Here is a 27,021-nt window from a genome sequence, read left to right as displayed (position 1 = left end):
AAGAATGCATTACAGCATGTCCTAGCTCTACTGAATAGTACATTCCATTCCATCCTTGGCAGATTCTCAAAAATCTTTTTCATACATTAGTTTATTCCACATCAGGACATTGTTACAATGAAATATAGTATATTCTCTAATCACTAACAATTAGAAAACAATGGTGTATTGGATATTCTGATTTAAGGAGCTATAACTCAAAAACACAGTTGTGAATAAACTGTTTACAGACAGAAAAACGGCACATCACTGGAAAATTTGCATCAATTCTTAGTAAAAACGCATTAATATATCTGCTCCTGCACAAAATTAAAGGCATCTAATTTATATTGCCTCTTTTTTTTTACTAAGAATTGACACGAATGCTTAATACATTCCTATAAATAAAATAATATGCTGGCAAAGATAGGACATATTTGAAAAGGAACTCTTTGGGATACTTTCTTTTTGGTGGGCACATAATCCTATGAGCTCATAGCTGAAATCGAGCCATATCAAACTTAATGGGACCTAGCCAAAGCTGTGGAAAGATTTTCCTTAAGTTAGCAGGCCTCTGATATTAATAAAGATAGTCGAGTTGCATTTATATTTCTAATTTGCCCAAGTTCTTAAATATTCAGTTAACATTTTTTTTAACAAGCACACTGAACCATACACAATCAACACTAAGCCAAAATGCAATGAACTTTGTGGTGGGTACAGAATGTCTTGTCAGACAATTATCGGACAAGGCTAAAACAAGTCCTACAAAGGGAGAACCTAATCTGGACAACTTAAATTAACCTAGCATGAGTAGAAGCCTGCCTTTCTGGATAGCGCAGTGTCCTAAAACGATAAACTGAAACAATGGCGCCTTAACAGATGTGGCTCGGAGGAGGCCGGCGCTTGAACCCTTTCAGCAATACCTCCCATTCCTTAGAGAGAGGGAAACTGCGTCAGGATTGCGCACACCTTCCGGAGCCGGCCTCCTGAAGCGTCCAATTACTCCCTTTTAAACCACCGGAACATTTCCCAGGGAGAAAAAGAACCAGTCTCCGTATTCTATGCCAAGTAAGCGCGGGATTTTCTACCGCGTACCTGAGGAAACTCTGAAGCGCCACCGCCGGGACTTCCGCGGCCCGAAGTTTGTTCCTCGCTGATCTTCTGCTTCAGTTTTTTGAACATGACGACGGTCGGCTATAGTAAACGAAAGGAAGGTACGGCCGGACGAAAGCCTTCCCTTTTGCAAGCATCAAACCGGTCCCAAAACCACTTTCCTTCTTCGAAGATTCACGGAAGTAATGACAACAGCAGACTACAACGATCTCCCTACCTCCGCGTTACCTTTTTACCCCGTTTATAAGCGTCAGCTGATCAAACAATGGTTACAACGCATGCGTGAGCAACGTGAACCAGTTTTTAAAAACAAGCTTTCAAGGCTAAGCAACTACGGCAAAGGCCGAAGGCCGAATTTCCTCCACAATTAGCCCGATTTAAGTTCGTCTGTTTCACCACCAAGATTGCTGTTCCAGATCCCAACGAATCGTCATGCTGATCTCGGACTTGGTCTGCACAAGGGGTATTCCGGTAATAGATTTATGACTTCATATATCTTCTATGTTATCTATGTTAATCTTCTCATTACTCCTTAACACCCATCCCCTCCCAACTTGTGATTGTAGGACTGTAACTTTGTAGCTTGTATCCTTACGATTTATATTGACTGTTTCCTAGTATGATTTGATTGCTGATTGTACCCTATGACTATCATTAAATGTTGTACGTTATGATTCTTGATTCTTAACGAATGTATCTTTTCTTTTATGTATACTAACAGTATTTACACCAAGAGAAATTCCGATGTTTAACTCGGAAGTAAATCCTAAACAAATTCATGAAAAAAAAATGCATTCAAACAAATTCATTCCTCAATCTGACCATGATGCTTTTCCATAAATAATGGACTTGGCTCATCAAGATGCACATCAAACTTGGGCAAGTTTCTCTACGTAAATGACCTCTGTGATCATATTAAGAGCAATTATGGTTCTCTTCGCTGATGATGTAAAGCAGTGGTCGGGGAACAGGGTAAATTACCCCAAATGGGGTAAAACTGAAAATCCTGGGGGTAATGAGGACGGTCGCATGGCGACCGTTCTCATTACCCCAGGCATTTTATTTCTGACATTCTGTTCGTCTTCGGTGAATGCTGCTGGGATCGGGAATCAAGGACACAAATGAGAGAAGGGGAGGAAGAAGCAACAGAAGCCTGTCCTGCTCTCTGGCTCAGCAGCTTCAGCTTCTCCCGCTCATTCCTCTCTCGGTGCTCTTCTCGCTCCTCCACCAGCCCAGGAAGAAAGTGCTTCAAAGAAGCGGGTGTGTGTGTGTGTGAACGGGCGCTCGGAGAAGCTGCGCTCGAAACCACCAGAAACGAAGGCAGGCAGGCAGAACGGAGGATTGAACCGTGGGCATGCGGGTGGGGGTGAACGGGCGCTTTGGGGAAGCTGCGCCGACAGGAAAGCCACCCTGCCGGCTTTTTGAAGCAGTTTCTTCCTGGGCTGGTGAGGAGTGAGAGAGCGACTGAGAGAGGAACGAGGCAGACACCTGAGGGATGGGGCTGAGGGAGGGAGGGAGACACCTGAGGGATGGGGCTGAGGGAGGGAGGGAGACACCTGAGGGATGGGGCTGAGGAGGGAGGGAGACACCTGAGGGATGGGACTGATGAAGGCAGGGCCGAGAGGCGAGGCTTCTCAGCCGTCCTGCAGGGACTATCTGTCGCTCAGGGTTGCAATGAGGGAGGCATTGAGCTCTCGAACTTGGTGGTTTGCTGGCAGAGCGTTATTACCCGACTAGGTAACAACATCAGATGTTACCTAGTCAGATAATGAAACGCCTGCAAGCAAAACCACCAAACTCGACTCTTTTCTCCTCCCCCCTCCTTGAAAAGTGTTTCTGAGTGAAACTGGTCCCTGGCACAAAAAAGGTTGGGGACCACTGGTTTACATACAAATAGTGTGGCGATTTCCTTCCTTTCAAATCAAGGGGTAACGTCGGCGTTTATAAATTTTTGGGGGTAAAGGTAAAAAGTTCCCTGACCCCTGATGTAAAGCAACACCGCCGGACAATACTGCTACCCTTCAAAAAGATCTCCACTATGTATCAGAATGATAGGATCATTTGGGAGCAAATGGCAACTTCAAATCTCAACAAATAAATGCTCTGTCTTACATATTGGCAAAAAAATCAGAAAATAAAATACAAGCTGAATAGTCAAGACCTTGTTGATGATCCAAACTCGGTCAAGGACCTTGGAATACTCATGACCTAAGTGCTAGAGCCCACTGTAACTACAAAGCCAAAAAGGCATTAAGAGTTGTTAACCTAATCCTGCGTAATATCTGGTAATATCACACTACTAACTAGAGCACAGGTGTCAAACTCAAGGCCCACGGGCCAAATGTGGCCCGCCACATCATTTTATGTGGCCCGCGAGAGCTACAAAGTTCCGATTGTCTTTAAATAAATAAAGCAAAAGAGAGCATTCCACCACAAACTACATTTCCCAGAATGCATACCAATTATGTTACCAGTGAATTGTTGACATCCCGCCACTAGGTTGCAGTCTATCCGCATCAATGTTATTTTCTGCAAGTTGAATTATGTGGAATTACAAATGATCCCAAAATGTCCAGGAAGAAGAAAGTTGATGCAGATGGAAAGATGTTTCAAGAAAGATGGGAAGGTGAATACATGTTTGTGCTTCAAGGAGAGAAACCGGTATGTCTTTTATGTTACGAAGCATTATCAGTTGTCAAAGAGTACAATCTACGTTGGTATTTTGAAACCAAACACAGAGCTAAGTATGCCAAAGTTAGCCTTTCAGAAAAACGACAGATTGTTGAAGAATTAAAAAGCAAACTACAATTGCAGCAGAATGTGTTCACGAAAGCCACAACCAAAAACACTGTGGCAGTGAAAGCTAGCTTCATCATTGCAGAAGAAATCGCCCGAGCTTCAAAGTGTTTTTCAGAGGCGTGTTTTTGAAGCAGTGCATGCTGAAGGTCTGGAGCAGGTGTGCCCCACCAGATACAGACTTTTAAAAATGTCAGTTTATCAAGGAACACCATTGTGGACCGAGTTACAGAACTAGCAGGAAACCTGTCAACGCAGCTGGCCCAAGAGACACGTAGCTACATAACTTTTTCATTAGCTCTTGATGAAAGCTGACAGACAACATGGATACAGCGCATCTATCCATTTTTATTTGAGGCATGAAGTCAGACCTCTGTCACTGAGGAGCTGTTGGATGTAGCTGCCATGCATGAGACCACAACGGACAGGACATTTTTGATATGGTGGAGAAGTCCATGAGTAAAAATGCATTGCCTTGGGAAAAGTTGGTGGGATTAACTACAGACGGTACACGCGGCAATGTGTGGAGGAAAAGCGGGCTTGGTTGGACTAATAAAAGACAAAATGCTGAAAAGTAATTGTCAGATCGCCTCTGGTAACGTATCATTGCATCATTCATCCAGAAACGTGTGGGAAGGTACTGGGGATGGATCATGTAGTGACCACAGTCATGAAAACTGTGAACTTTATTCGAGCCGCGGGCCTGAATCATCGTCAGTTCCAGCTGTTCTTGCAGGAGATGGGCTCAGAGCATGGAGATGCGTGCCATACCATACAGAAGTATGGTGGCTGAGTAGGAGTAAAGTCCTCAAACGATTTTTTGAACTTAGGGAAGATATTGCTCTTTTCATGCTAAGTAAAGGAAAATTCAGGTGTCTGAACCTGTCAGATCCCAACTGGCTGTGGGACTTTGCTATGTTATGTGACATAACCGAGCATCTCGCCCAACTGAATCAGAAGCTGCAGGGACGAGACAAGTCATTACGCAGATGTCCGACATGATCACGGCTTTCCAGTGTAAACTTGATCTGTGGATGCCAAGTCAAACAGGACAATCTTGCTCACTTTCCTGTTTGTCAAAGCATTTCAGCCTCATTTCCCGGTGTTTTTTTATGTGCTCAGTTGGCTACCAAAGTGAGCCGATTAACAAATGAGTTTGATCGGCGCTTCTCTGACTTTAAAGCGCAGCACTCAGACTTCGCCATCTTTGCCGATCCTTTCACCACCGACGCCTGCCCTGCACCCCAGCACCTTCAGATGGAGTTAATCGAGCTTCAAAGCAATCGTAGCCTGAAAGCAAAGTTCAAGGATGTTGCGATCCAGGACTTTACCATAAAATGCCCCCTGGTTCAATGCCACAGCTTCACGTCATGCAGCCTGTGTTCTGTCTATGTTTGGGAGCACCTATCTGTGCGAACAGATGTTTTCAATAATGAATCTAAACAAAAACAAGCATAGATCATGTATCACTGATGAGAACCTCCACACTGTTCTACGGATTGCTTCAGCACAAGACTTAAAACCAGACATTGACACACTGGCTACGGAAAAACGGTGTCAAAGATCCAGCCAGAAAATGCATAAGTAAGCATTTTTAAAAACCTAATTAATATATAATAAAATGTATTTCAATCAAGAAGAAGAATAGTTAAACTGTGCAATTTAATGATTGTGCTGACATTTTGTTATTTTTAGAACATGATCAATGGATTATGATGGAGGAGAGGGGATCCACTCTGTGTGTTCCAGGACAGTCAGCATCTTCTCATGAACTTCACCTAAAAACTTGAGACAATATAGTTGTGAATTGAGGCAACCCTGATTTTGTTATTTTGAGTTATTTACAAATATAACTTTATATGTGTAGTAATGCATTTAGTGTTTATAGGTTTATATGTTTATGCAGACAAATCTGCAAGGCTATATGCAGCCATTTGTTTTTGTGAAAATGCTACATCTGTCACATATGTTCTTAACAGCTCACAATTGTTGGTTGTACTTATTCTGTTATTCTGCCCCTCCTCGCTGTGACAAAAAGGATTTGAACAAAATTATTATCATAACTGATGTTGGATGATGTTTTTCTATTATTATTCACTTGGATAGATTGATCATTGATTGATGGAGTAATGTGGGTTTCTTAACTTGACAAAGTAAATTTTTTATGTTATATTAACAGAGGTACTAGCAATCTATTTTTACATTTATGCAAATGCCTATGTAATATTTAGATTTGAATAAATAATAAATTCAGAGTTAATTAACATTTAGAGTAGTTATATTTGATTACATTTATACTGTCTGTTAGGAATAACATAGGTTACCTAACATGGTTTGGGTAAAATAATATATATAAACTATGATAGTGAGTTTATGTGTGTGTCACTTTAACTGCAAAGCATGTAGTTTTGGGTGCAGTTGTAAAAATGACATAAGAGGGAGCAAGAGAACTTGATTGATTTCCTGGCTTACTGGATTGCTTGCTGACGATGATGGATTGTTAACTGCGTGTTTTTTCTGCTCTTGCTGAAGGAAGAAAAGGAGGTTTAACTTCTTCATATCTCTAACTGCGAAGAGATATATTACAGGACTGATATTTGTAAGTTTACTGACCTCTTTTTCGACACTGGACTTTGCAACTGATTAATCCCCGGACAGACTGAACTAGTGTGTGATGTATGGACTGTTTGACTATGCTATAAATCTTACTGTAATAAACTATTTAACTAGCACATTGTATCTGTTTTTACTGAGTGTAAACTACAACAACGTTTATCTCACATATTTGCTTGCCTGCCTGCCTGCCCTGCAGGTTCTGCTAGGGTGTATATCCCTAACACTGGTTATGGGCCCAGCTGCACAGTCAGACTAACCAGGATATAACAGGCTTATATAAAGTGGGAGTTAGTGTAATTACACAATACTGTAAACAGACAGCTGTGTTTTATTAATTATAGTTTAATATCCAGAAAAAGATGGCACAAGTCAATTTACAAAGTTTGTCTCTAATATCCAAACTGGATGGAACAAACTATGTTTCATGGTCTATGAAATGCAGCCTACTTCTACGTAGAGAAGGTTTGTGGAGTATAATACAAAACCCACCAGAGGTAGATGCATGGGATCCAGAGGATGAGGATGATGCCCAGAAAATACAAGAATATAAACTGAAGAATGAGCAAGCTCTCTGTATAATAGGACTGACTCTCTGTGACCAGCAGCTTGTCCATATTCGTGGAGAAGAAACAGCTGCGAAATGTTGGGAGAATTTAAAGAAGATTTATGTTCGAGACAGTGTAGGAGCACATATAAATCTTACACGGAAACTGTTCAGAACACATCTTCAAAAGAATGGAGACATGTTGACTCATATAAACACAATGAAGATAATTTTTCAGGAACTGCATGAAAAAGAACTTATCTTCACAGAACTCCATCAGGTTTATATAATTTTGTCTTCGTTAGTTGAGAGCTATGACGACTATGTAACTTCACTTGAAGTACTGCCAAAAGATAACCTCACACTAACTGACATTACTGGCAGATTAATTGAAGAAGCCAGGAAAAGGCTTGAAAGGGATCAACTCAGAAGGGAACCACAAGAAGATAAAGAATCTACGACAGCCTATACAATTAGAAAATGTTTTAATTGTGGAGGAAAAGGACATTTGGCTAGATTCTGCAAGAAAGGAAAACGCCACAATGCCAGCCAGAATGCTAAAAGGCATCAAAAGGATAAAAAATGCTTAGAGTTAGCCATGTATAGCAATGAAACTGTGAATAATAATTTATGGGTTGTAGATAGTGGAGCATCGCACTGCATAATGAAAGATAAGAAAAGATTTGTTAAGATGTCCACGAGTTCACAGCAGATATCGTTAGCTAATGGCTGGAAAATGAAAGCAAAAGGTGAAGGTATTGCACATTGTTCTTGCATAAAAGAAAATGTAAAAATGTTATATGTACCACAACTTAAGTTTAATTTGCTTTTGGTTAGAGTTTTGGTTAAACTAGGTTATGTAGTTACCTTTAGGGGAGAAAACTGCATAATAGAAAAGGAAGGTAAAAAAGTGACTGCAACTTTAAAAGGTGAATTGTATGTGTTAAATGATAATTCATTAGAGGTAGCTAACACAGTTTATAATAACGTTAAACCTCATGATGAATGCATACATTTGTTACACAGACGTTTAGGGCATATAAATTTTAAAATACTCAAGCAAACGGTTGAACTGTCTGAAGGTATAAAACTAAAGCCTTGCAGTAAGTATTTGCACTGCAATGCGTGCAGTCAAGAAAAAAGCAAGGTAATACCAGCAAATAGAATAAATGGATTTAAAACTAAGGAACCTCTAGAGGTCGTATTTGCTGATATTATAGGTCCTAAAAAACCAAGTGTGGGAGGTGCTCGTTATATACTAAGTATAATGGATCATTATTCCAGATATGGTTTCTGTTATTTAATGAAGAGTAAAACGGAAACATATCAAAATTTCTTTAATTGGTTGAAGTTTGCAGAAAGAAAAACTAAAAGGAAACTAGTAACTCTTGTAACTGATAATGGTACGGAATTTATAAATAATAAATTCCAAAATAGACTGAAGATGGCAGGTGTTGAACATAAAAGTCTGCACCATATAGGCCACAACATAATTCCTTTATAGAAAGACGAGGCCAAACAATACAGGCAATGGCTCGTACTATGTTGTCGGATTCAGGATTACCTGAAACTTTGTGGGGAGAAGCAATAATGTGTGGTAATCATATATTGAATAATGTTGTTAACTCAACAACAGGTGAATTACCATTCACACGGTGGCATGGTAGAAAACCTGACCTAAGCTACATGCACACATTTGGAGCACCAGCATGGGTGCATATTCCTACACAACTGAGACATAAGGGGCAGCATAGGGCTAAAAAGTTATTCTTTGTAGGTTATGAATCTAATCACAAATCATACAGATTCTGGGAAAAAGGTACACCTAGAGTTTACTGTAGTGCTAGTGCAAAATTCCTTGAACATGTAGGATGGGAAAAACTGGAGCAAGATTCAAGTAAGGAAGTAATCATAGAAACCTACAAAAGACCAAATTCACATATCAGTAATAAGAAGAGTACAATTAAAGAGGAAGTACAGGAAGAGCACATAGGACCAGAACAGGAAGAAATAGATAACCAGGAACAGGTAGAACATGAAAGTCCACCTGTAAGCCCTGTAATACCTAGACGATCAACACGTGAAACCAGACCACCTGACAGGTACCAAGCAAGTGTAGTTTGCCAAGTTAGTAAAGTTCCAACTACTGTTGATGAACTTAGAATGTATCCAGTAAAGGAACAAGAAAATTGGCAAAGAGCAATGGAGAAAGAATTAAATTCATTAAAACAAATGGAAGTTTATGAAAATGTTAAATTACCTCTAGGTGAAAAGTCCATTGGCTGTAAATGGATATTTAAATTAAAAACAGGTAAAAATGGGACTGTTACCCATAAGGCTAGGTTGGTAGCTCAAGGATTTAATCAAACTGCATGTGATTATGATGAAGTATTTGCACCTAGTCTAAAAGCAACAACCTTGAGAGCAGTTTTAGTGTGGGCAGCTAAGAAGAATTATATTATAAATCACTTAGATGTAGAAACTGCCTATCTGCATGCATCATTGCAGCACACTATATATTTAAAGAAACCTATAGGAATTAAGGATTATAAAACTAATAATGACTGTTGGAAGCTTAAAAAGAGTCTCGATGGATTAAAACAATCTGGTTATGAATGGAACCAATATATTGTTAAGGAGTTAAACAATATAGGGTTTAAAGCAGGTTTAGCTGATCCATGTGTATTTAAAAGAGAGACTAATGGAATAGTGTCATTATTATTGTTGTTTACAGATGATATTGCCTTAATTACAAAAACTAATAATGAAGCTACTGAAATAATATCATTATTAGGTAAGAGGATAAAATTAAAGCAATTAGGAGAGATAAAACAGTATCTAGGATTGACAATAAATAAAACCAAAAGTGGCTATAAGATATCTCAAGAGGATAAGATTTCTCAATTACTAAAAACATACAAGATGGAACTTTGTAAACCGGCTAAAACTCCAATGAGTCAAGAATTTGGCCGCACTGATGCTCAAAGTCCAAAATTCGATAAGACTATTTATCAATCACTAATTGGTAGTTTATCGTACATTAGTAATTGGTCAAGGCCAGACATTGCTTATGGCGTTAATCAATTGGCAAGATTCAACGCTGAACCCACTGAACGACACTGGCAAGCGACAAAGCGTATATTAAGATATCTTAAAAGGACAATGCACTATGCATTGTATTTGGAGCCAAAAGATGATCTGATTTTAAGTGCATATGCTGATGCAAGTTTTGCAACAGACATAAACACTAGGAAATCAACTTCAGGTACGGCTATACTATTAGGTAAAGCACTGATTGGTTGGAGGTCAATTAGACAGCAACACATAAGTATGTCCACAATGGAAGCAGAATTTTCATGTCTATCTTTATTATGTACTGATTTAATTCTGTATAAACAGTTGTTATTAGATATGGGAATAACTATTAATGATTCCATTGTAGTTTATGAGGACAATCAAGCAGCCATACGGTTGGCTACTAATATTGCTGTGAAAACGAGATCTAAGCATACAGATCTTAGATATCTGAATGTAAGACAATCTGTAAAAAATGGTTTAATAAGATTGGAATATTGCATGACTGAAGAAAATATTGCCAATCAATTTACAAAAGCCCAAGGTTCAGTCAAACACAAAGCAAGTTGTGATGACTATGGTTTAAGGTTGTAAATAGATATATATACTATTATATTACCCAAAAGGGGAGTATGTTAGGAATAACATAGGTTACCTAACATGGTTTGGGTAAAATAATATATATAAACTATGATAGTGAGTTTATGTGTGTGTCACTTTAACTGCAAAGCATGTAATTTTGGGTGAGGCTGTAAAAACGCCATAAGAGGGAGCAAGAGAACTTGATTGATTTCCTGGCTTACTGGATTGCTTGCTGACGATGATGGATTGTTAACTGCGTGTTTTCTCTGCTGTTGCTGAAGGAAGAAAAGGAGGTTTAACTTCTTCATATCTCTAACTGCAAAGAGATATGTTACAGGACTGATATTTGTAAGTTTACTGACCTCTTTTTCGACACTGGACTTTGCAACTGATTAATCCCGGGACGGACTGAACTAGTGTATGATATATGGACTGTTTGACTATGCTATAAATCTTACTGGAATAAACTATTTAACTAGCACATTGTATCTGTTTTTACTGAGTGTAAACTACAGCAACGTTTATCTCACATATTTGCTTACCTGCCTGACTGCCCTGCAGGTTCTGCTAGGGTGTATATCCCTAACAAGGACCATGATTTATGTTTGCCACTTTGAGTTATTTATGAAGTAATAAAGGCAGGATAAAAAAGTAAGTAATCCTCTTACAGCTTCTCTTTATTCAAGAGTCACCTATTCACCTGAGAGCAATATACAGTTCCCCTTTGCATTCAGCAGCTAGTCAGATGATCTTTTTATATAGTTTAACATACAGTTTCATATTTTAGCATACCATTTCTCAGGATACACCACTTCATTACTCACTTTTCTCTTTCCTGATGAACACTCCAGGGAGAGTCTTGTTTAGCTCTCTTTGCTTGCTGAGTGAGCTACAGATGGTGTTCCAGCTGTTGTTGAACTACAACTTCTATCAAATGCTTTCATTAGTGGGAGGGGGGAGTTGCAAGCCAGCAACATTTAAGAGTCTCACGTATTGCTCAGGTTGGTTTCATTCTTCAGAAATTACCTTGGGAAGACCTTATTAGCAATGATCAGAGAGAGCTCATCCATATGGCTCATATTTATCAGTGTTGATGTTTGAGACAGAATCCCATCTCATTTTTGAGCCAACTGTCACATTGTTCAGTGGTACAATTCTCTCCTCTGCTTATAATCCTTTGTTTTCTTGAAGTGTTACCTGGGACTTTAAGTTTCATTATTAGCCTTCTGAGTTTGGTGTAGTGGTTAAAGCATCGGGCTAGAAATCAGGAGACTCTGAGTACTAGTCCCACCTTGACCACAAAGGGAATTGGGTAACCTTCGGCCAGTTACTTTCTCTCAGTCCTAGGAAGGAGGAAATGGCGTATCATTTCTGAAAAATTTTGCCAAGAAAACTGCAGGGAAGTGTCCAGGGAGCCTCTGAGAAGCAGACATGACTGAACAGAAGGAAAAAAGAGGAGCTTTTAAGATAGCATTTTAGCTTAAAATTCTTATTTTTGGAAGAGCAAAAAAGCCTCTTTGCAAAAGTAAAAATGTTTTCTCCTCCAAATTCAGAGAATAGGTCTTCAGCTCCCCACAAACTGGGTGCATACACTTCTAGGCAAGAGAAGTAATTCATCTTGTATCAAGAAGGGTATCTCTGCTATTTCTTATTGATTTGATCCCTCCAAGTTTAAGATAGTGAAATGCATATTGGTGTTTTTTTTTCATAGATGATCATAAATTATATTTGAGAGAAAAGGGACAAGCCAATTAGTTGTACCTGGAAAAGCTCAAACTATCTTTGTTCTGTGTTATGGGAGAGCTCATTTGTTGTTTCATAATTGCTGTTGTGTACTCTGGAAACAGGTAGGAATTGTAGGTAATATTTTTTTCTATTTCACAGAATTGAGCTGAGGCATCAAAAAAATGAAACAAAATATAGGGGCAGGAACGTCAATATAATGTGATGTTGTTTGCAGGAATAATTTGCAAACAAATGAATGGACATTTGGAAAAAAATGAAAAATAGTAAGGAGCTAGTGGAAATCTATTGACTTGACTTTTTGCAGTGCAAATATGTAAACATTTACGTAACAGACTAAGCAGACTCTTTAGAGATATCAGCCATTTCAAAAGCCCCATTTATAGTTAAACAAACTAACTCTCCCTACTCCTATAGTAAAGATAGTCACAGCCACAGCAACCTTTGTACAATCACATGCATTTTAGATTGTATCCCTCACCCCTTGGCTGTTTCATTTCTCTTAGATCTTCCATTCAGCCTGATCTTCTACCTCTCAGCATCAAGGAATGCCTCTTCCCATCACCAGAATATTCCTTTGCTAATCAAACTTCCCAGTCCTTCTAGCTATATTGGCTTGAACTGCCAAATGATCTACAAGCTTACACACATCCCTTGTAGATGCAGGAGGAAGGGTCCCAGCAGAGCACAGTGCTGCAGGGGGAAAGACATGTGCTTTCTTCCTTTTATCACCTACTCATAAATAGTCTTTTTCTGAGTGTCATATTCCCTTTATCTTCCAGATTGCTTCCTATTAAGTTTAGCAGTTTCCTTTTTCTTTTTCCCAGACTTTGCTCCCCTATTTCTCATCTTTCTCTCTCTCTCTGTGTGTGTGTGTGTGTGTGGTGTGCGTGCGTGTGTGTGTGTGTGTGTGTGTGTCATATATATGTCTAACCCTTGCACCACAGCTTCACAAGTATTTTTTTTATGACTTTCATAATTTGTCTAATTTTCCCCCTTCCTACTTTTTAGGACAAAGCTCTCCCTTTTCACAGGTCCCTAATTCTGATTTCTTTGTGCATTCCACACTGAAGAAGGAGAGTATTTGTAGCTTTTGAAATGAGGGGTCCTTGGTGTTCTGTGAATTTGGTTGGTTTCTTGCAGATGTTTCATTGCCCGAACTAGATAACATCATCAGTGCTAAATTCCACACTGTTTTCTAATTCTATCCTTTCCTTTCATAACTAAAAGTCATTCTATTTTCTCTGCTTCTAACTACTCCAGTTATATCCCATGTAACTATATCTATGACCCTCAAGTTAACTTCCTTATTTCTGTTGGTAAACTCCTTCTAGTTGGCAAAAAATCTATTTGTTTCCCAACTGCTGCAGCTTCCTGGGTTATGTGTAAATTTATGCACACAACCTCCAGTATTTTTCACATGACTTCCATTAGGAGACCTCAGATTTTTGTAAAAATAAAAAAACAAACAAAATAGTTCTCACTAGTTTAGAAACTAGATACAATACTATGTAGAGATCAAAGGCAAGTTTAGATGGGAATCATGTCTCCTCTACTGTCTATGTAGCATCAAAGTCAGGATATTTTCTGAATATATATTATTTTCTGTTCAATCTGAATTGAACAGATACTTGTGTTTATATATAAACACTGTTCAATCTGAATTGAACAGATACTTGTGTTTATATATAAACACAACACACGGACCAGAAGCCGCACTGCAGCTGCATCACTACCCACTTCAAACCCCTCCGAGCCATACATGAAGCGAACTGACCCCCACCATGAAGATGCAGCACGACCACGAACTCAAAGCCAAACAGCAAGATCACAGCTCACCAGCTCAAATCCCCCAGCAACTAAGACTAACCTGAGCACAACCAAGCCCCCACCTGAACAGAACACACCTCCAGCCAATCAGAACACAGCCAACCCCCAACCAATCAGAACACAGCCAACCCCCAACCAATCAGAACAGACCCCCACCCAATCAGAAACAGCCAAGCCCCCACCCAATCAAGTCACACCCCACTAGCAGTTAAAAGGAAGAAGCAGCTGCAAGTTCACATCACTCTGAGAAGCACAGAGCGGAAGACACAAGCCTGAAGATGATGAATGAGACTTCATCGAAACGTTGCCTAGATACTTCCAATCTTACGCGGGAGAAAACCCGAATAACCAAAGAGATAGATAGATAGATAGATAGATAGATAGATAGATAGATAGATAGATAGATAGATAGATAGATAGATATATTCTGAGGTTCTCGCGGGTATTTGTATGTGGATCTTTGGTTATTCGGGTTTTCTCCCATGTAAGATTGGAAGTATCTAGGCAACGTTTCGATGAAGTCTCATTCATCATCTTCAGGCTTCTGTCTTCAGCTCTGTGCTTCTCAGAGTGATGTGAGCTTGCAGCTGCTTCTTCCTTTTAACTGCTAGTGGTGGTGTGACTTGATTGGTTGGGGGCTTGGCTGTGTTCTGATTGGGTGGGGGTGTGTTCTCATTGGTTGGGGTTTGGCTGTGTTCTGATTGGTGGGGGTTGGCCATGTTCTGATTGGCTGGAGGTGTGTTCTGTTCAGGTGGGGGCTTGGTTGTGCTCAGGTTGGTCTTAGTTACTGGGGATTTGAGCTGGTGAGCCATGATCTTGCTGTTTGGCTCGAGTTGTGGTGGTGCTGCATCTTCATGGTGGGGGTCAGTCGCTTCATGTATGGCTCAGGCGGGTTGAAGTGGGTAGTGATGCAGCTGCAGTGCGGCTTCTGGTCTGTGGTCGTGTCTCATCTTCTGTGTGGGTGTGAGTCTGCTTTTTACGTGGAAGTGTGGTGGTGGCATCTTGTGTGGCCCTCGTGGGTGTGGGTCTGGTGTCATTCATCATGTTAGGTACTCGTCTGTTCATGAGGGCGGGTTTCCAAATGGCTGGTAAGCGGGAGGTGTCATCTCTTTTATTCATGCTGTGTGGGCGTTTTTCTATCTCTATGGCTTCTCTGATTATTCTGTTGTTGAAGTGTTCGGTTTTGGCGATAGTTCTGGTATTTTTAAAGTCAATCTCATGTCCTGTGGCTTTGAGGTGTTGGACCAGGGAAGAGGTTGGTTCTTCTTTTTTGATCGAGTTCTTATGTTCTTCAACGCGTGCACTTATTCTCCTGTTAGTTTGTCCAATGTATGTGGTGGGGCAGGCGGTGCAAGGGATTTCGTATACTCCTTGGTTTTCTAACTCGATTTTGTCTTTAGGGTTTCTTAGGATGGTGGATATTTTTCTGTTTGTGCAGAATGCTGTTTTAATGTTGTGTTTTTGGAGGATCTTGCTGATTTTGTCTGTAGTGCCTTTTATATATGGGAGGAGGGCTTTGCCGTTCTCTTGTTCTCTGTCTTGGATTTTGGTTGGGGTTTCTTTTTGGATTAGGTGGGTAATCTTCTTTCTTTGGAATCCATTGGCTGTTAGTATGTTGGTGAGAGTGTTTAGTTCGGTATTTGTACTTAGAAATAATGTCAGAAAATTGGAAACAACATGTAATCAAAAATGGGACAAAATATTTAGTGTAATTTAGTGAAATTTTTGTGAGAAAAAGAAGGTAATGAAATAAATGAGAGAATTGAAGTAGAAGAAATGGGAACATCCTAATGAAATAATGATTTAAAATATGTGATGTGGGGGAAATAATTATGGAAAGTATAAGTGTTCTATTAAAAATATGATATTTAATTGGAAAGTAACGTGTAAAGTGTTCAAGATATAAATGAATATTAATATTAATGATTAGATCTGTATTGGCATTAATAGCTGTTTTGACTACATCATATACCTATAATTTCCTTTTTCCTTTTTCTTTATAAAAAACATTGAGTAATTTTAGAGAATAAAATTGTGAATGGAATAAATGAAATGTAATAAATGAGAGAATTGAATTAGGAAGGAGGCAGGGAACATTTTAATTATCCAATGTTTTATAAAATATAAGTGAAGTGGGGAGGAATTAACTATGGAAAGTGTATAAGTGTTCTCATAGAAGTATGATACGTATCTGAAAAGTAATGGGTAAAAAGTTAAGATTTAAATGAATATTAATACTAATGATAGAATTGAATTAGTATGGATTGTTGTTTTAATTATATTATACATTTATAATTTTTTTCCTTTTTTAAAATATAGTGTGTAATTCTAGAATGTACCAAACAGAATCCCAATGGAAGTCATGTATTATATTAAGTGTTATAAATTTAGGGGAAAGAGTTAAAGGCGTCATACTCCAATCAGTGTACAGGAGAAACTTTGTTTAAAGAGAAAAGATAAATGGATAGCTGGAAATAGAACAGACAAAGAATAATAAGTATTATCATTTGAACTGAGATGAGATAAATAAAATAAAATTAAGAAAGTTAAAAGAGGTGAGAAGTTATATAGAAAATTGAAAGTGGTAATAAGATATGGAATGGTATATAAAATGAATATGAATTTGAATTTGTGTCTGTACGAAGAGTTGTAACCCGGGATCAAACAACTTTCAGAAAAAGATGTTCTATGTTTTTATGTTTTGTTTTTGTGTAAAAAGTTTTATGTATTTATGTTTTGTGGTTTGTTTGTCTATGTCTGAATTAATCCAATTTTAGAAGAATGTAAGAAGAACATTGGAAGAGAATAATGAAATTGTAAATAAGACAGATGGATATAAAGAATATATATAATCTAAGGCAAAAAATATATAATTGAATAGTGGAAGGAAAGGGAGAAATAAAGAGAAGTTGGGATAAGATATGAAGTTGAATAGATAAGATAAATATATAATATTAAATTGTGTTTGTATGGAAATGTGATAACTTGGAATTATTCTGTCTTTAAATAAGATGTTTTATTGGTTTTTTTCAGAAAAGATGCTTTATGTTATTACATTCTACGTTTCTTTGTTTATGTATTGTTTTTTTAAAAATTAATAAAATTTGTTTTTTAAAAAAAGAGTAGAATTGGAAAAAATCTGGCGATGTCGCGATGAGACCAGAAGCAGGGAAAGAAGGTCTCCGTTCTTGTGCTGGCTTCTCTTCATTTGTGGGTTCCGGACGGAGCCAAAAGCCGCCTTGGAGGGGCAGCGAAGCAAAGGAGAAGCGCTCGGTGAGATTTCAGGGGAGAACGCAACTCCCCTGTAGAGTCCCCAAGATTTTTCTCTACACCACGATGGAGAGAATACCAGGCCAAGATGGACGCTTCAAAGTTGGGACAGCTGATGAATACTTAAGCGCAGCACTGGAGTGAGCTCTGCATTTGGCAGACTACTGACTATTCCACCGTGGAATAAGCCTTGCTACAAAAAGTCAAAGTCTACCAAGAGTGCTGGTTAACTACCCTGATGTATGTCAGTGAGACTTGGACTGTATACAGGAAGCACGCTAGGCAATTGAACCATTTCCAAACAACCTGCCTCCACAGACTTGTGAGGATCCGGTAGCAGGACAAGGTGCCAGACCCAGAATTCCTCTCCAGAGCAGGCTGCACATCAGTTCACACCCTGCTGATTAAAGCCCAGCAGGCCATGTTGCAAGGATGCCAGATCACCGCATCCCCAAACAGCTCCTCTATGGTGAGCTGTCTCAAGGAAAGCAACCGCATGGGGACAAAGGAAGTGATACAAAGATACGTTGAAAGCCTCTTTCAAATCCCTGGATATCAATACCATGTCCTGGGAAACCCTGGCACAAGATCAATCAACATGGCACACGTTGATCCACCAAGGCCGCCAGACATTTGAAGATAGAAGAACAACCATAGCACAAGAGAAGCAAGCACTCCACAGAGCCAGAGCTGCAAATATTGCACTAATGGTGCCCATTACATGTCTGCCCAACATGTGGCAGAACATTTCATGCCCTAGAAACCTTACCAGCCACCTGCGGACATACTGTGAACAGCCCACAACCTGTTAGATGTCAATATCTTCTTCAAATACAATGGACGATCATCATCATATCTGGCACCATTTACTACTCACGCAGTCACATTCTGCACCAGCTGGCAGTTTCCTCATGTGAGTGTATTACAATAGTCAATCCAGGAGGTTACAACAGCATGAATTATGTCACTAGGGCCTTCCAGTCTAAGTATGGGTGCAACTGGTACACCATCTGAAGATATGCAAAAGCCCTCATAACCAGGGTGGGATTCAAATTTTTAACAACCAGTTCTGTGGGTGTGGCTTAGTTGGTGGGCGTGACTTGGTGGTCATGTTATTGATTGGGCGTGACCAACTCAATATCACTCACATCGAGACACGTGTATCTCTTGCCTGGCCTCTCATGACTGTGGGGTGCTGCAACAGTCATAAGTGTGAAAAATGATCATAAGTCACTTTTTCCAGTGCCATTGTAACTTTGAATGGTCACTCCACACAAGCAAAGTACCAGCAAAGGTGGGGGAAAAACTCCAGAGAAGTTCCTGAGATAGGAAGTGTAGTCCTGCCAAGAAGGTAATAAGGGTTAACGGAGAGGCAGTTTCTGTAAGGAACACCAGAATGTTTCCTTCCTGCCTTCCTTACAGGATTAGGCCAGTAATTTCTTCTAACAACCAGTTCTCTGAACTGCTTAGAATGTTAACAACCAGTTCTAGTGAATAGGTGCGAACTGGTAGAATCCCACCCCTGCTCATAACTATGGCTATACCACCTGCTCTTCAAACAGGAGCCCCACGTTGTGTACCAGGTCTGTTTGTGGCATTGCAACTCCATCCAGAACCAGAGATGGAAGAAACTTGGGGGGGGGGGGCAAACCTACAACCATTCTTTCTTACTCAGGTTGAGTCACAAATACATACAAAATATGACATTTATGTCCAGGTTCCTTTTAACATTATTCTAAATTTGTAGTTGATTCTCAAATAAATTATATATTCTTTCTGAACTGAAGGGGTTTTGAATGCTTGGAGTTTCAATTTATTAAAGATACTTTAATATTATTTTCATAGACACTTTTTCCTGAACCTAAGTTTGTCACTTCAAAGTGCAAAAATTCTTACAACATAAAACATGACTTGTATATGTATGAAACAAAACAGTTCAGATTTTAAGTGGGGTAGAGGTGACTACCGTCTTTTCTTACAAGTGTTTGGAGACTGTTTTGAAACCCATATAATTTGACTTAAATTTTCAGTGTTGCTAATGAAGGTTTGAAATTAACTCTTACTTTTCAATCTTGTAACCACTAAGAATAATGGAAAATATGCTATCTCAAGGTAAGTATTTAGTCACTTGTTTACATCAGGGTCCATTTTAGAAGACATGATGAGAAAATACATTATCAGAATATATATGTAACTCATATTCAAGTCATTAAACAATAAAACATCTAAGAATGCATTACAGCATGTCCTAGCTCTACTGAATAGTACATTCCATTCCATCCTTGGCAGATTCTCAAAAATCTTTTTCATACATTAGTTTATTCCACATCAGGACATTGTTACAATGAAATATAGTATATTCTCTAATCACTAACAATTAGAAAACAATGGTGTATTGGATATTCTGATTTAAGGAGCTATAACTCAAAAACACAGTTGTGAATAAACTGTTTACAGACAGAAAAACGGCACATCACTGGAAAATTTGCATCAATTCTTAGTAAAAACGCATTAATATATCTGCTCCTGCACAAAATTAAAGGCATCTAATTTATATTGCCTCTTTTTTTTTTACTAAGAATTGACACGAATGCTTAATACATTCCTATAAATAAAATAATATGCTGGCAAAGATAGGACATATTTGAAAAGGAACTCTTTGGGATACTTTCTTTTGGTGGGCACATAATCCTATGAGCTCATAGCTGAAATCGAGCCATATCAAACTTAATGGGACCTAGCCAAAGCTGTGGAAAGATTTTTCCTTAAGTTAGCAGGCCTCTGATATTAATAAAGATAGTCGAGTTGCATTTATATTTCTAATTTGCCCAAGTTCTTAAATATTCAGTTAACATTTTTTTTAACAAGCACACTGAACCATACACAATCAACACTAAGCCAAAATGCAATGAACTTTGTGGTGGGTACAGAATGTCTTGTCAGACAATTATCGGACAAGGCTAAAACAAGTCCTACAAAGGGAGAACCTAATCTGGACAACTTAAATTAACCTAGCATGAGTAGAAGCCTGCCTTTCTGGATAGCGCAGTGTCCTAAAACGATAAACTGAAACAATGGCGCCTTAACAGATGTGGCTCGGAGGAGGCCGGCGCTTGAACCCTTTCAGCAATACCTCCCATTCCTTAGAGAGAGGGAAACTGCGTCAGGATTCGCACACCTTCCGGAGCCGGCCTCCTGAAGCGTCCAATTACTCCCTTTTAAACCACCGAACATTTCCCAGGGAGAAAAAGAACCAGTCTCCGTATTCTATGCCAAGTAAGCGCGCGGATTTTCTACCGCGTACCTGAGGAAACTCTGAAGCGCCACCGCCGGGACTTCCGCGGCCCGAAGTTTGTTCCTCGCTGATCTTCTGCTTCAGTTTTTTGAACATGACGACGGTCGGCTATAGTAAACGAAAGGAAGGTACGGCCGGACGAAAGCCTTCCCTTTTGCAAGCATCAAACCGGTCCCAAAACCACTTTCCTTCTTCGAAGATTCACGGAAGTAATGACAACAGCAGACTACAACGATCTCCCTACCTCCGCGTTACCTTTTTACCCCGTTTATAAGCGTCAGCTGATCAAACAATGGTTACAACGCATGCGTGAGCAACGTGAACCAGTTTTTAAAAAACAAGCTTTCAAGGCTAAGCAACTACGGCAAAGGCCGAAGGCCGAATTTCCTCCACAATTAGCCCGATTTAAGTTCGTCTGTTTCACCACCAAGATTGCTGTTCCAGATCCCAACGAATCGTCATGCTGATCTCGGACTTGGTCTGCACAAGGGGTATTCCGGTAATAGATTTATGACTTCATATATCTTCTATGTTATCTATGTTAATCTTCTCATTACTCCTTAACACCCATCCCCTCCCAACTTGTGATTGTAGGACTGTAACTTTGTAGCTTGTATCCTTACGATTTATATTGACTGTTTCCTAGTATGATTTGATTGCTGATTGTACCCTATGACTATCATTAAATGTTGTACGTTATGATTCTTGATTCTTAACGAATGTATCTTTTCTTTTATGTATACTAACAGTATTTACACCAAGAGAAATTCCGATGTTTAACTCGGAAGTAAATCCTAAACAAATTCATGAAAAAAAAATGCATTCAAACAAATTCATTCCTCAATCTGACCATGATGCTTTTCCATAAATAATGGACTTGGCTCATCAAGATGCACATCAAACTTGGGCAAGTTTCTCTACGTAAATGACCTCTGTGATCATATTAAGAGCAATTGCGTTCTCTTCGCTGATGATGTAAAGCAGTGGTCGGGGAACAGGGGTAAATTACCCCAAATGGGGTAAAACTGAAAATCCTGGGGGTAATGAGGACGGTCGCGCTGGCCGACCGTTCTCATTACCCCCAGGCATTTTATTTCTGACATTCTGTTCGTCTTCGGTGAATGCTGCTGGGATCGGGAATCAAGGACACAAATGAGAGAAGGGGAGGGAAGAAGCAACAGAAGCCTGTCCTGCTCTCTGGCTCAGCAGCTTCGGTTTCCTCCGCCTCATTCCTCTCTCGGTCGCTCTCTCGCTCCTCCACCAGCCCAGGAAGAAACTGCTTCAAAGAAGCCGGGTGTGTGTGTGTGTGTGTGTGAACGGGCGCTTCGGAGAAGCTGCGCTCCGAAACCACCAGAAACGAAGGCAGGCAGGCAGAACGGAGGATTGAACCGTGGGCGGCGGGGTGGGGGTGAACGGGCGCTTTGGGAAGCTGCGCCGACAGGAAAAGCCACCCTGCCGGCTTCTTTGAAGCAGTTTCTTCCTGGGCTGGTGAGGAGTGAGAGAGCGACTGAGAGAGGAACGAGGCAGACACCTGAGGGATGGGGCTGAGGGAGGGGAGGGAGACACCTGAGGGATGGGGCTGAGGGAGGGAGGGAGACACCTGAGGGATGGGGCTGAGGGAGGGAGGGAGACACCTGAGGGATGGGACTGATGAAGGCAGGGCCGAGAGGCGAGGCTTCTCAGCCGTCCTGCAGGGACTATCTGTCGCTCAGGGTTGCAATGAGGAGGCATTGGCGTTCCCTGAACTTGGTGGTTTTGCTGGCAGACGTTTTATTACCCGACTAGGTAACAACATCAGATGTTACCTAGTCAGATAATGAAACGTCTGCAAGCAAACCACCAAACTCGAACTCTTTCTCCTCCCCCCTCCTTGAAAAAGTGTTTCTGAGTGAAACTGGTCCCTGGCACAAAAAGGTTGGGGACCACTGGTTTACATACAAATAGTGTATGATTTCCTTCCTTTCAAATCAAGGGGAGTAACGTCAAGCGTTTATAAATTTTTTGGGGGGTAAAAGGTAAAAAAGTTCCCTGACCCCTGATGTAAAGCAACACCGCGGACAATACTGCTACCCTTCAAAAAGATCTCCACTATGTATCAGAATGATAGGATCATTTGGGAGCAAATGGCAACTTCAAATCTCAACAAATAAATGCTCTGTCTTACATATTGGCAAAAAAAAAATCAGAAAATAAAATACAAGCTGAATAGTCAAGACCTTGTTGATGATCCAAACTCGGTCAAGGACCTTGGAATACTCATGACCTAAGTGCTAGAGCCCACTGTAACTACAAAGCCAAAAAGGCATTAAGAGTTGTTAACCTAATCCTGCGTAATATCTGGTAATATCACACTACTAACTAGAGCACAGGTGTCAAACTCAAGGCCCACGGGCCAAATGTGGCCCGCCACATCATTTTATGTGGCCGCGAGAGCTACAAAGTTCCGATTGTCTTTAAATAAATAAAGCAAAAGAGAGCATTCACCACAAACTACATTTCCCAGAATGCATACCAATTATGTTACCAGTGAATTGTTGACATCCCGCCACTAGGTTGCAGTCTATCCGCATCAATGTTATTTTCTGCAAGTTGAATTATGTGGAATTACAAATGATCCCAAAATGTCCAGGAAGAAGAAAGTTGATGCAGATGGAAAGATGTTTCAAGAAAGATGGGAAGGTGAATACATGTTTGTGCTTCAAGGAGAGAAACCGGTATGTCTTTTATGTTACGAAGCATTATCAGTTGTCAAAGAGTACAATCTACGTTGGTATTTTGAAACCAAACACAGAGCTAAGTATGCCAAAGTTAGCCTTTCAGAAAAACGACAGATTGTTGAAGAATTAAAAAGCAAACTACAATTGCAGCAGAATGTGTTCACGAAAGCCACAACCAAAAACACTGTGGCAGTGAAAGCTAGCTTCATCATTGCAGAAGAAATCGCCCGAGCTTCAAAGTGTTTTTCAGAGGCGTGTTTTTGAAGCAGTGCATGCTGAAGGTCTGTGAGCAGGTGTGCCCCGACCAGATACAGACTTTTAAAAATGTCAGTTTATCAAGGAACACCATTGTGGACCGAGTTACAGAACTAGCAGGAAACCTGTCAACGCAGCTGGCCCAAGAGACACGTAGCTACATAACTTTTTCATTAGCTCTTGATGAAAGCACAGACAACATGGATACAGCGCATCTATCCATTTTTATTTGAGGCATGAAGTCAGACCTCTCTGTCACTGAGGAGCTGTTGGATGTAGCTGCCATGCATGAGACCACAACGGGACAGGACATTTTTGATATGGTGGAGAAGTCCATGAGTAAAAATGCATTGCCTTGGGAAAAGTTGGTGGGATTAACTACAGACGGTACACGTGCAATGTGTGGAGGAAAAGCGGGCTTGGTTGGACTAATAAAAGACAAAATGCTGAAAAGTAATTGTCAGACGCCTCTGGTAACGTATCATTGCATCATTCATCCAGAAACGTGTGGGAAGGTACTGGGGATGGATCATGTAGTGACCACAGTCATGAAAACTGTGAACTTTATTCGAGCGCGGGGCCTGAATCATCGTCAGTTCCAGCTGTTCTTGCAGGAGATGGGCTCAGAGCATGGAGACGTGCCATACCATACAGAAGTATGGTGGCTGAGTAGGAGTAAAGTCCTCAAACGATTTTTTGAACTTAGGGAAGATATTGCTCTTTTCATGCTAAGTAAAGGAAAATTCGTGTCTGAACTGTCAGATCCCAACTGGCTGTGGGACTTTGCTATGTTATGTGACATAACCGAGCATCTCGCCCAACTGAATCAGAAGCTGCAGGGACGTAGACAAGTCATTACGCAGATGTCCGACATGATCACGGCTTTCCAGTGTAAACTTGATCTGTGGATGTGCCAAGTCAAACAGGACAATCTTGCTCACTTTCCTGTTTGTCAAAGCATTTCAGCCTCATTTCCCGGTGTTTTTTTATGTGCTCAGTTGGCTACCAAAGTGAGCCGATTAACAAATGAGTTTGATCGGCGCTTCTCTGACTTTAAAGCGCAGCACTCAGACTTCGCCATCTTTGCCGATCCTTTCACCACCGACGTCTGCCCTGCACCCCAGCACCTTCAGATGGAGTTAATCGAGCTTCAAAGCAATCGTAGCCTGAAAGCAAAGTTCAAGGATGTTGCGATCCAGGACTTTTACCATAAAATGCCCCCTGGTTCAATGCCACAGCTTCGACGTCATGCAGCCTGTGTTCTGTCTATGTTTGGGAGCACCTATCTGTGCGAACAGATGTTTTCAATAATGAATCTAAACAAAAACAAGCATAGATCATGTATCACTGATGAGAACCTCCACACTGTTCTACGGATTGCTTCAGCACAAGACTTAAAACCAGACATTGACACACTGGCTACGGAAAACGGTGTCAAAGATCCAGCCAGAAAATGCATAAGTAAGCATTTTTAAAAACCTAATTAATATATAATAAAATGTATTTCAATCAAGAAGAAGAATAGTTAAACTGTGCAATTTAATGATTGTGCTGACATTTTGTTATTTTTAGAACATGATCAATGGATTATGATGGAGGAGAGGGGATCCACTCTGTGTGTTCCAGGACAGTCAGCATCTTCTCATGAACTTCACCTAAAAACTTGAGACAATATAGTTGTGAATTGAGGCAACCCTGATTTTGTTATTTTGAGTTATTTACAAATATAACTTTATATGTGTAGTAATGCATTTAGTGTTTATAGGTTTATATGTTTATGCAGACAAATCTGCAAGGCTATATGCAGCCATTTGTTTTTGTGAAATGCTACATCTGTCACATATGTTCTTAACAGCTCACAATTGTTGGTTGTACTTATTCTGTTATTCTGCCCCTCCTCGCTGTGACAAAAAGGATTTGAACAAAATTATTATCATAACTGATGTTGGATGATGTTTTTCTATTATTATTCACTTGGATAGATTGATCATTGATTGATGGAGTAATGTGGGTTTCTTAACTTGACAAAGTAAATTTTTTATGTTATATTAACAGAGGTACTAGCAATCTATTTTTACATTTATGCAAATGCCTATGTAATATTTGTGATTTGAATAAATAATAAATTCAGAGTTAATTAACATTTAGGAGTAGTTATATTTGATTACATTTATACTGTCTGTTAGGAATAACATAGATTACCTAACGTAGTTTGGGTAAAATAATATATATAGACTATGATAGTGAATTTAAGTGTGTGTCACTTTAACTGCAAAGCATGTAATTTTGGGTGCGGCTGTAAATCGCCATAAGAGGGAGCAAGAGAACTTGATTGATTGCTGGCTTACTGGATTGCTTGCTGACGATGATGGCTTGATGGTGTGATAACTGCGTGTTGCTGAAGGAAGAAAAGAGGTTTGACTTCTTCATATCTCTACTGTGTAGAGATATATTACTGGACTGATATTAGTAAGTTTACTGACCTCTTTTTCGACACTGGACTTTGCAACTGAATAATCCCCGGACGGACTGAACTAGTGTATGATATATGGACTGTTTGACTATGCTATAACTATTACTGGAATAAACTATTTAACTAGCACATTGTATCTGTTTTACTGAGTGTAAGCTACAAGACTGTTTATCTCACATATTTGCCTGCCTGCCTGACTGCCGTGCAGGTTCTGCTAGGGTGTATATCCCTAACACTGGTTATGGACCCAGCTGCACAGTCAGACTAACCAGGATATAACAAGCTTATATAAAGTGAGAGTTTGTGTAGTTACACAATACTGTAAACAGACAGCTGTGTTTTATTAATTATAGTTTAATATCCAGAAAAAGATGGCACAAGTCAATTTACAAAGTTTGTCTCTAATATCCAAACTGGGTGGAATAAACTATGTTTCATGGTCTATGAAATGCAGCCTACTTCTACGCAGAGAAGGTTTGTGGAGTATAATTCAAAACCCACCAGAGGTAGATGCTTGGGATCCGGAAGATGAGGATGATGCCCAGAAAATACAAGAATATAAAGTGAAGAATGAGCAAGCTCTCTATATAATAGGACTGACACTCTCTGACCAGCAGCTTGTCCATATTCGTGGAGAAGAAACAGCTGCGAAATGTTGGGAGAATTTAAAGAAGATTTATATTCGAGACAGTGTAGGAGCACATATAAATCTTACACGGAAACTGTTCAG

General features: G+C 39.8%; 2 protein-coding genes and 1 pseudogene across 6 annotated transcripts in view; 2 read left to right on the top strand and 1 right to left on the bottom strand.

The window, feature by feature from the left end:
- Positions 1-1,334, bottom strand: part of GOLGA4 (golgin A4) — a 138,796-nt gene extending 137,462 nt beyond the window's left edge. For all 5 annotated transcript variants that reach the window (XM_087945812.1, XM_087945814.1, XM_087945815.1 and 2 more), the window contains exon 1: positions 1,078-1,334. In XM_087945812.1, the coding sequence (XP_087801938.1) occupies positions 1,078-1,164 (87 nt within the window). In that variant the 5' untranslated portion in view covers positions 1,165-1,334. The remainder of the gene's footprint in view (positions 1-1,077) is intronic.
- A 2,200-nt stretch (positions 1,335-3,534) lies between these two features.
- Positions 3,535-5,829, top strand: LOC148128897 (general transcription factor II-I repeat domain-containing protein 2B-like; annotated as a pseudogene).
- Positions 5,830-23,423: 17,594 nt separating this feature from the next.
- Positions 23,424-25,956, top strand: LOC113419917 (general transcription factor II-I repeat domain-containing protein 2B). Its single transcript, XM_026679533.2, has 2 exons — positions 23,424-25,279; positions 25,391-25,956. Exons 1-2 carry the CDS (start codon positions 24,055-24,057, stop codon positions 25,483-25,485), a joined length of 1,320 nt encoding a protein of 439 aa, XP_026535318.2. The 5' UTR covers positions 23,424-24,054; the 3' UTR covers positions 25,486-25,956.
- Positions 25,957-27,021: the final 1,065 nt, after the last annotated feature.

Source organism: Notechis scutatus, chromosome Z, assembly GCF_049901735.1.
Source record: "Notechis scutatus isolate UNSWTSFEM ecotype Mainland chromosome Z, rNotScu1.2, whole genome shotgun sequence".
Classification (NCBI taxonomy): domain Eukaryota; kingdom Metazoa; phylum Chordata; class Lepidosauria; order Squamata; family Elapidae; genus Notechis; species Notechis scutatus.
The sequence above is the reverse complement of the archived record's forward strand: the minus strand, read 5'-3'. Positions and strand labels throughout refer to the sequence as shown.

Coding starts and splice junctions, on each gene's coding strand:
- LOC113419917 (XM_026679533.2), top strand. CDS start 24,055: ATGAAGTCAGACCTCTCTGTCACTGAGGAGCTGTTGGATGTAGCTGCC. Junction 25,280..25,390: donor TCCAGCCAGAAAATGCATAA/GTAAGCATTTTT, acceptor TGTTATTTTTAG/AACATGATCAATGGATTATG.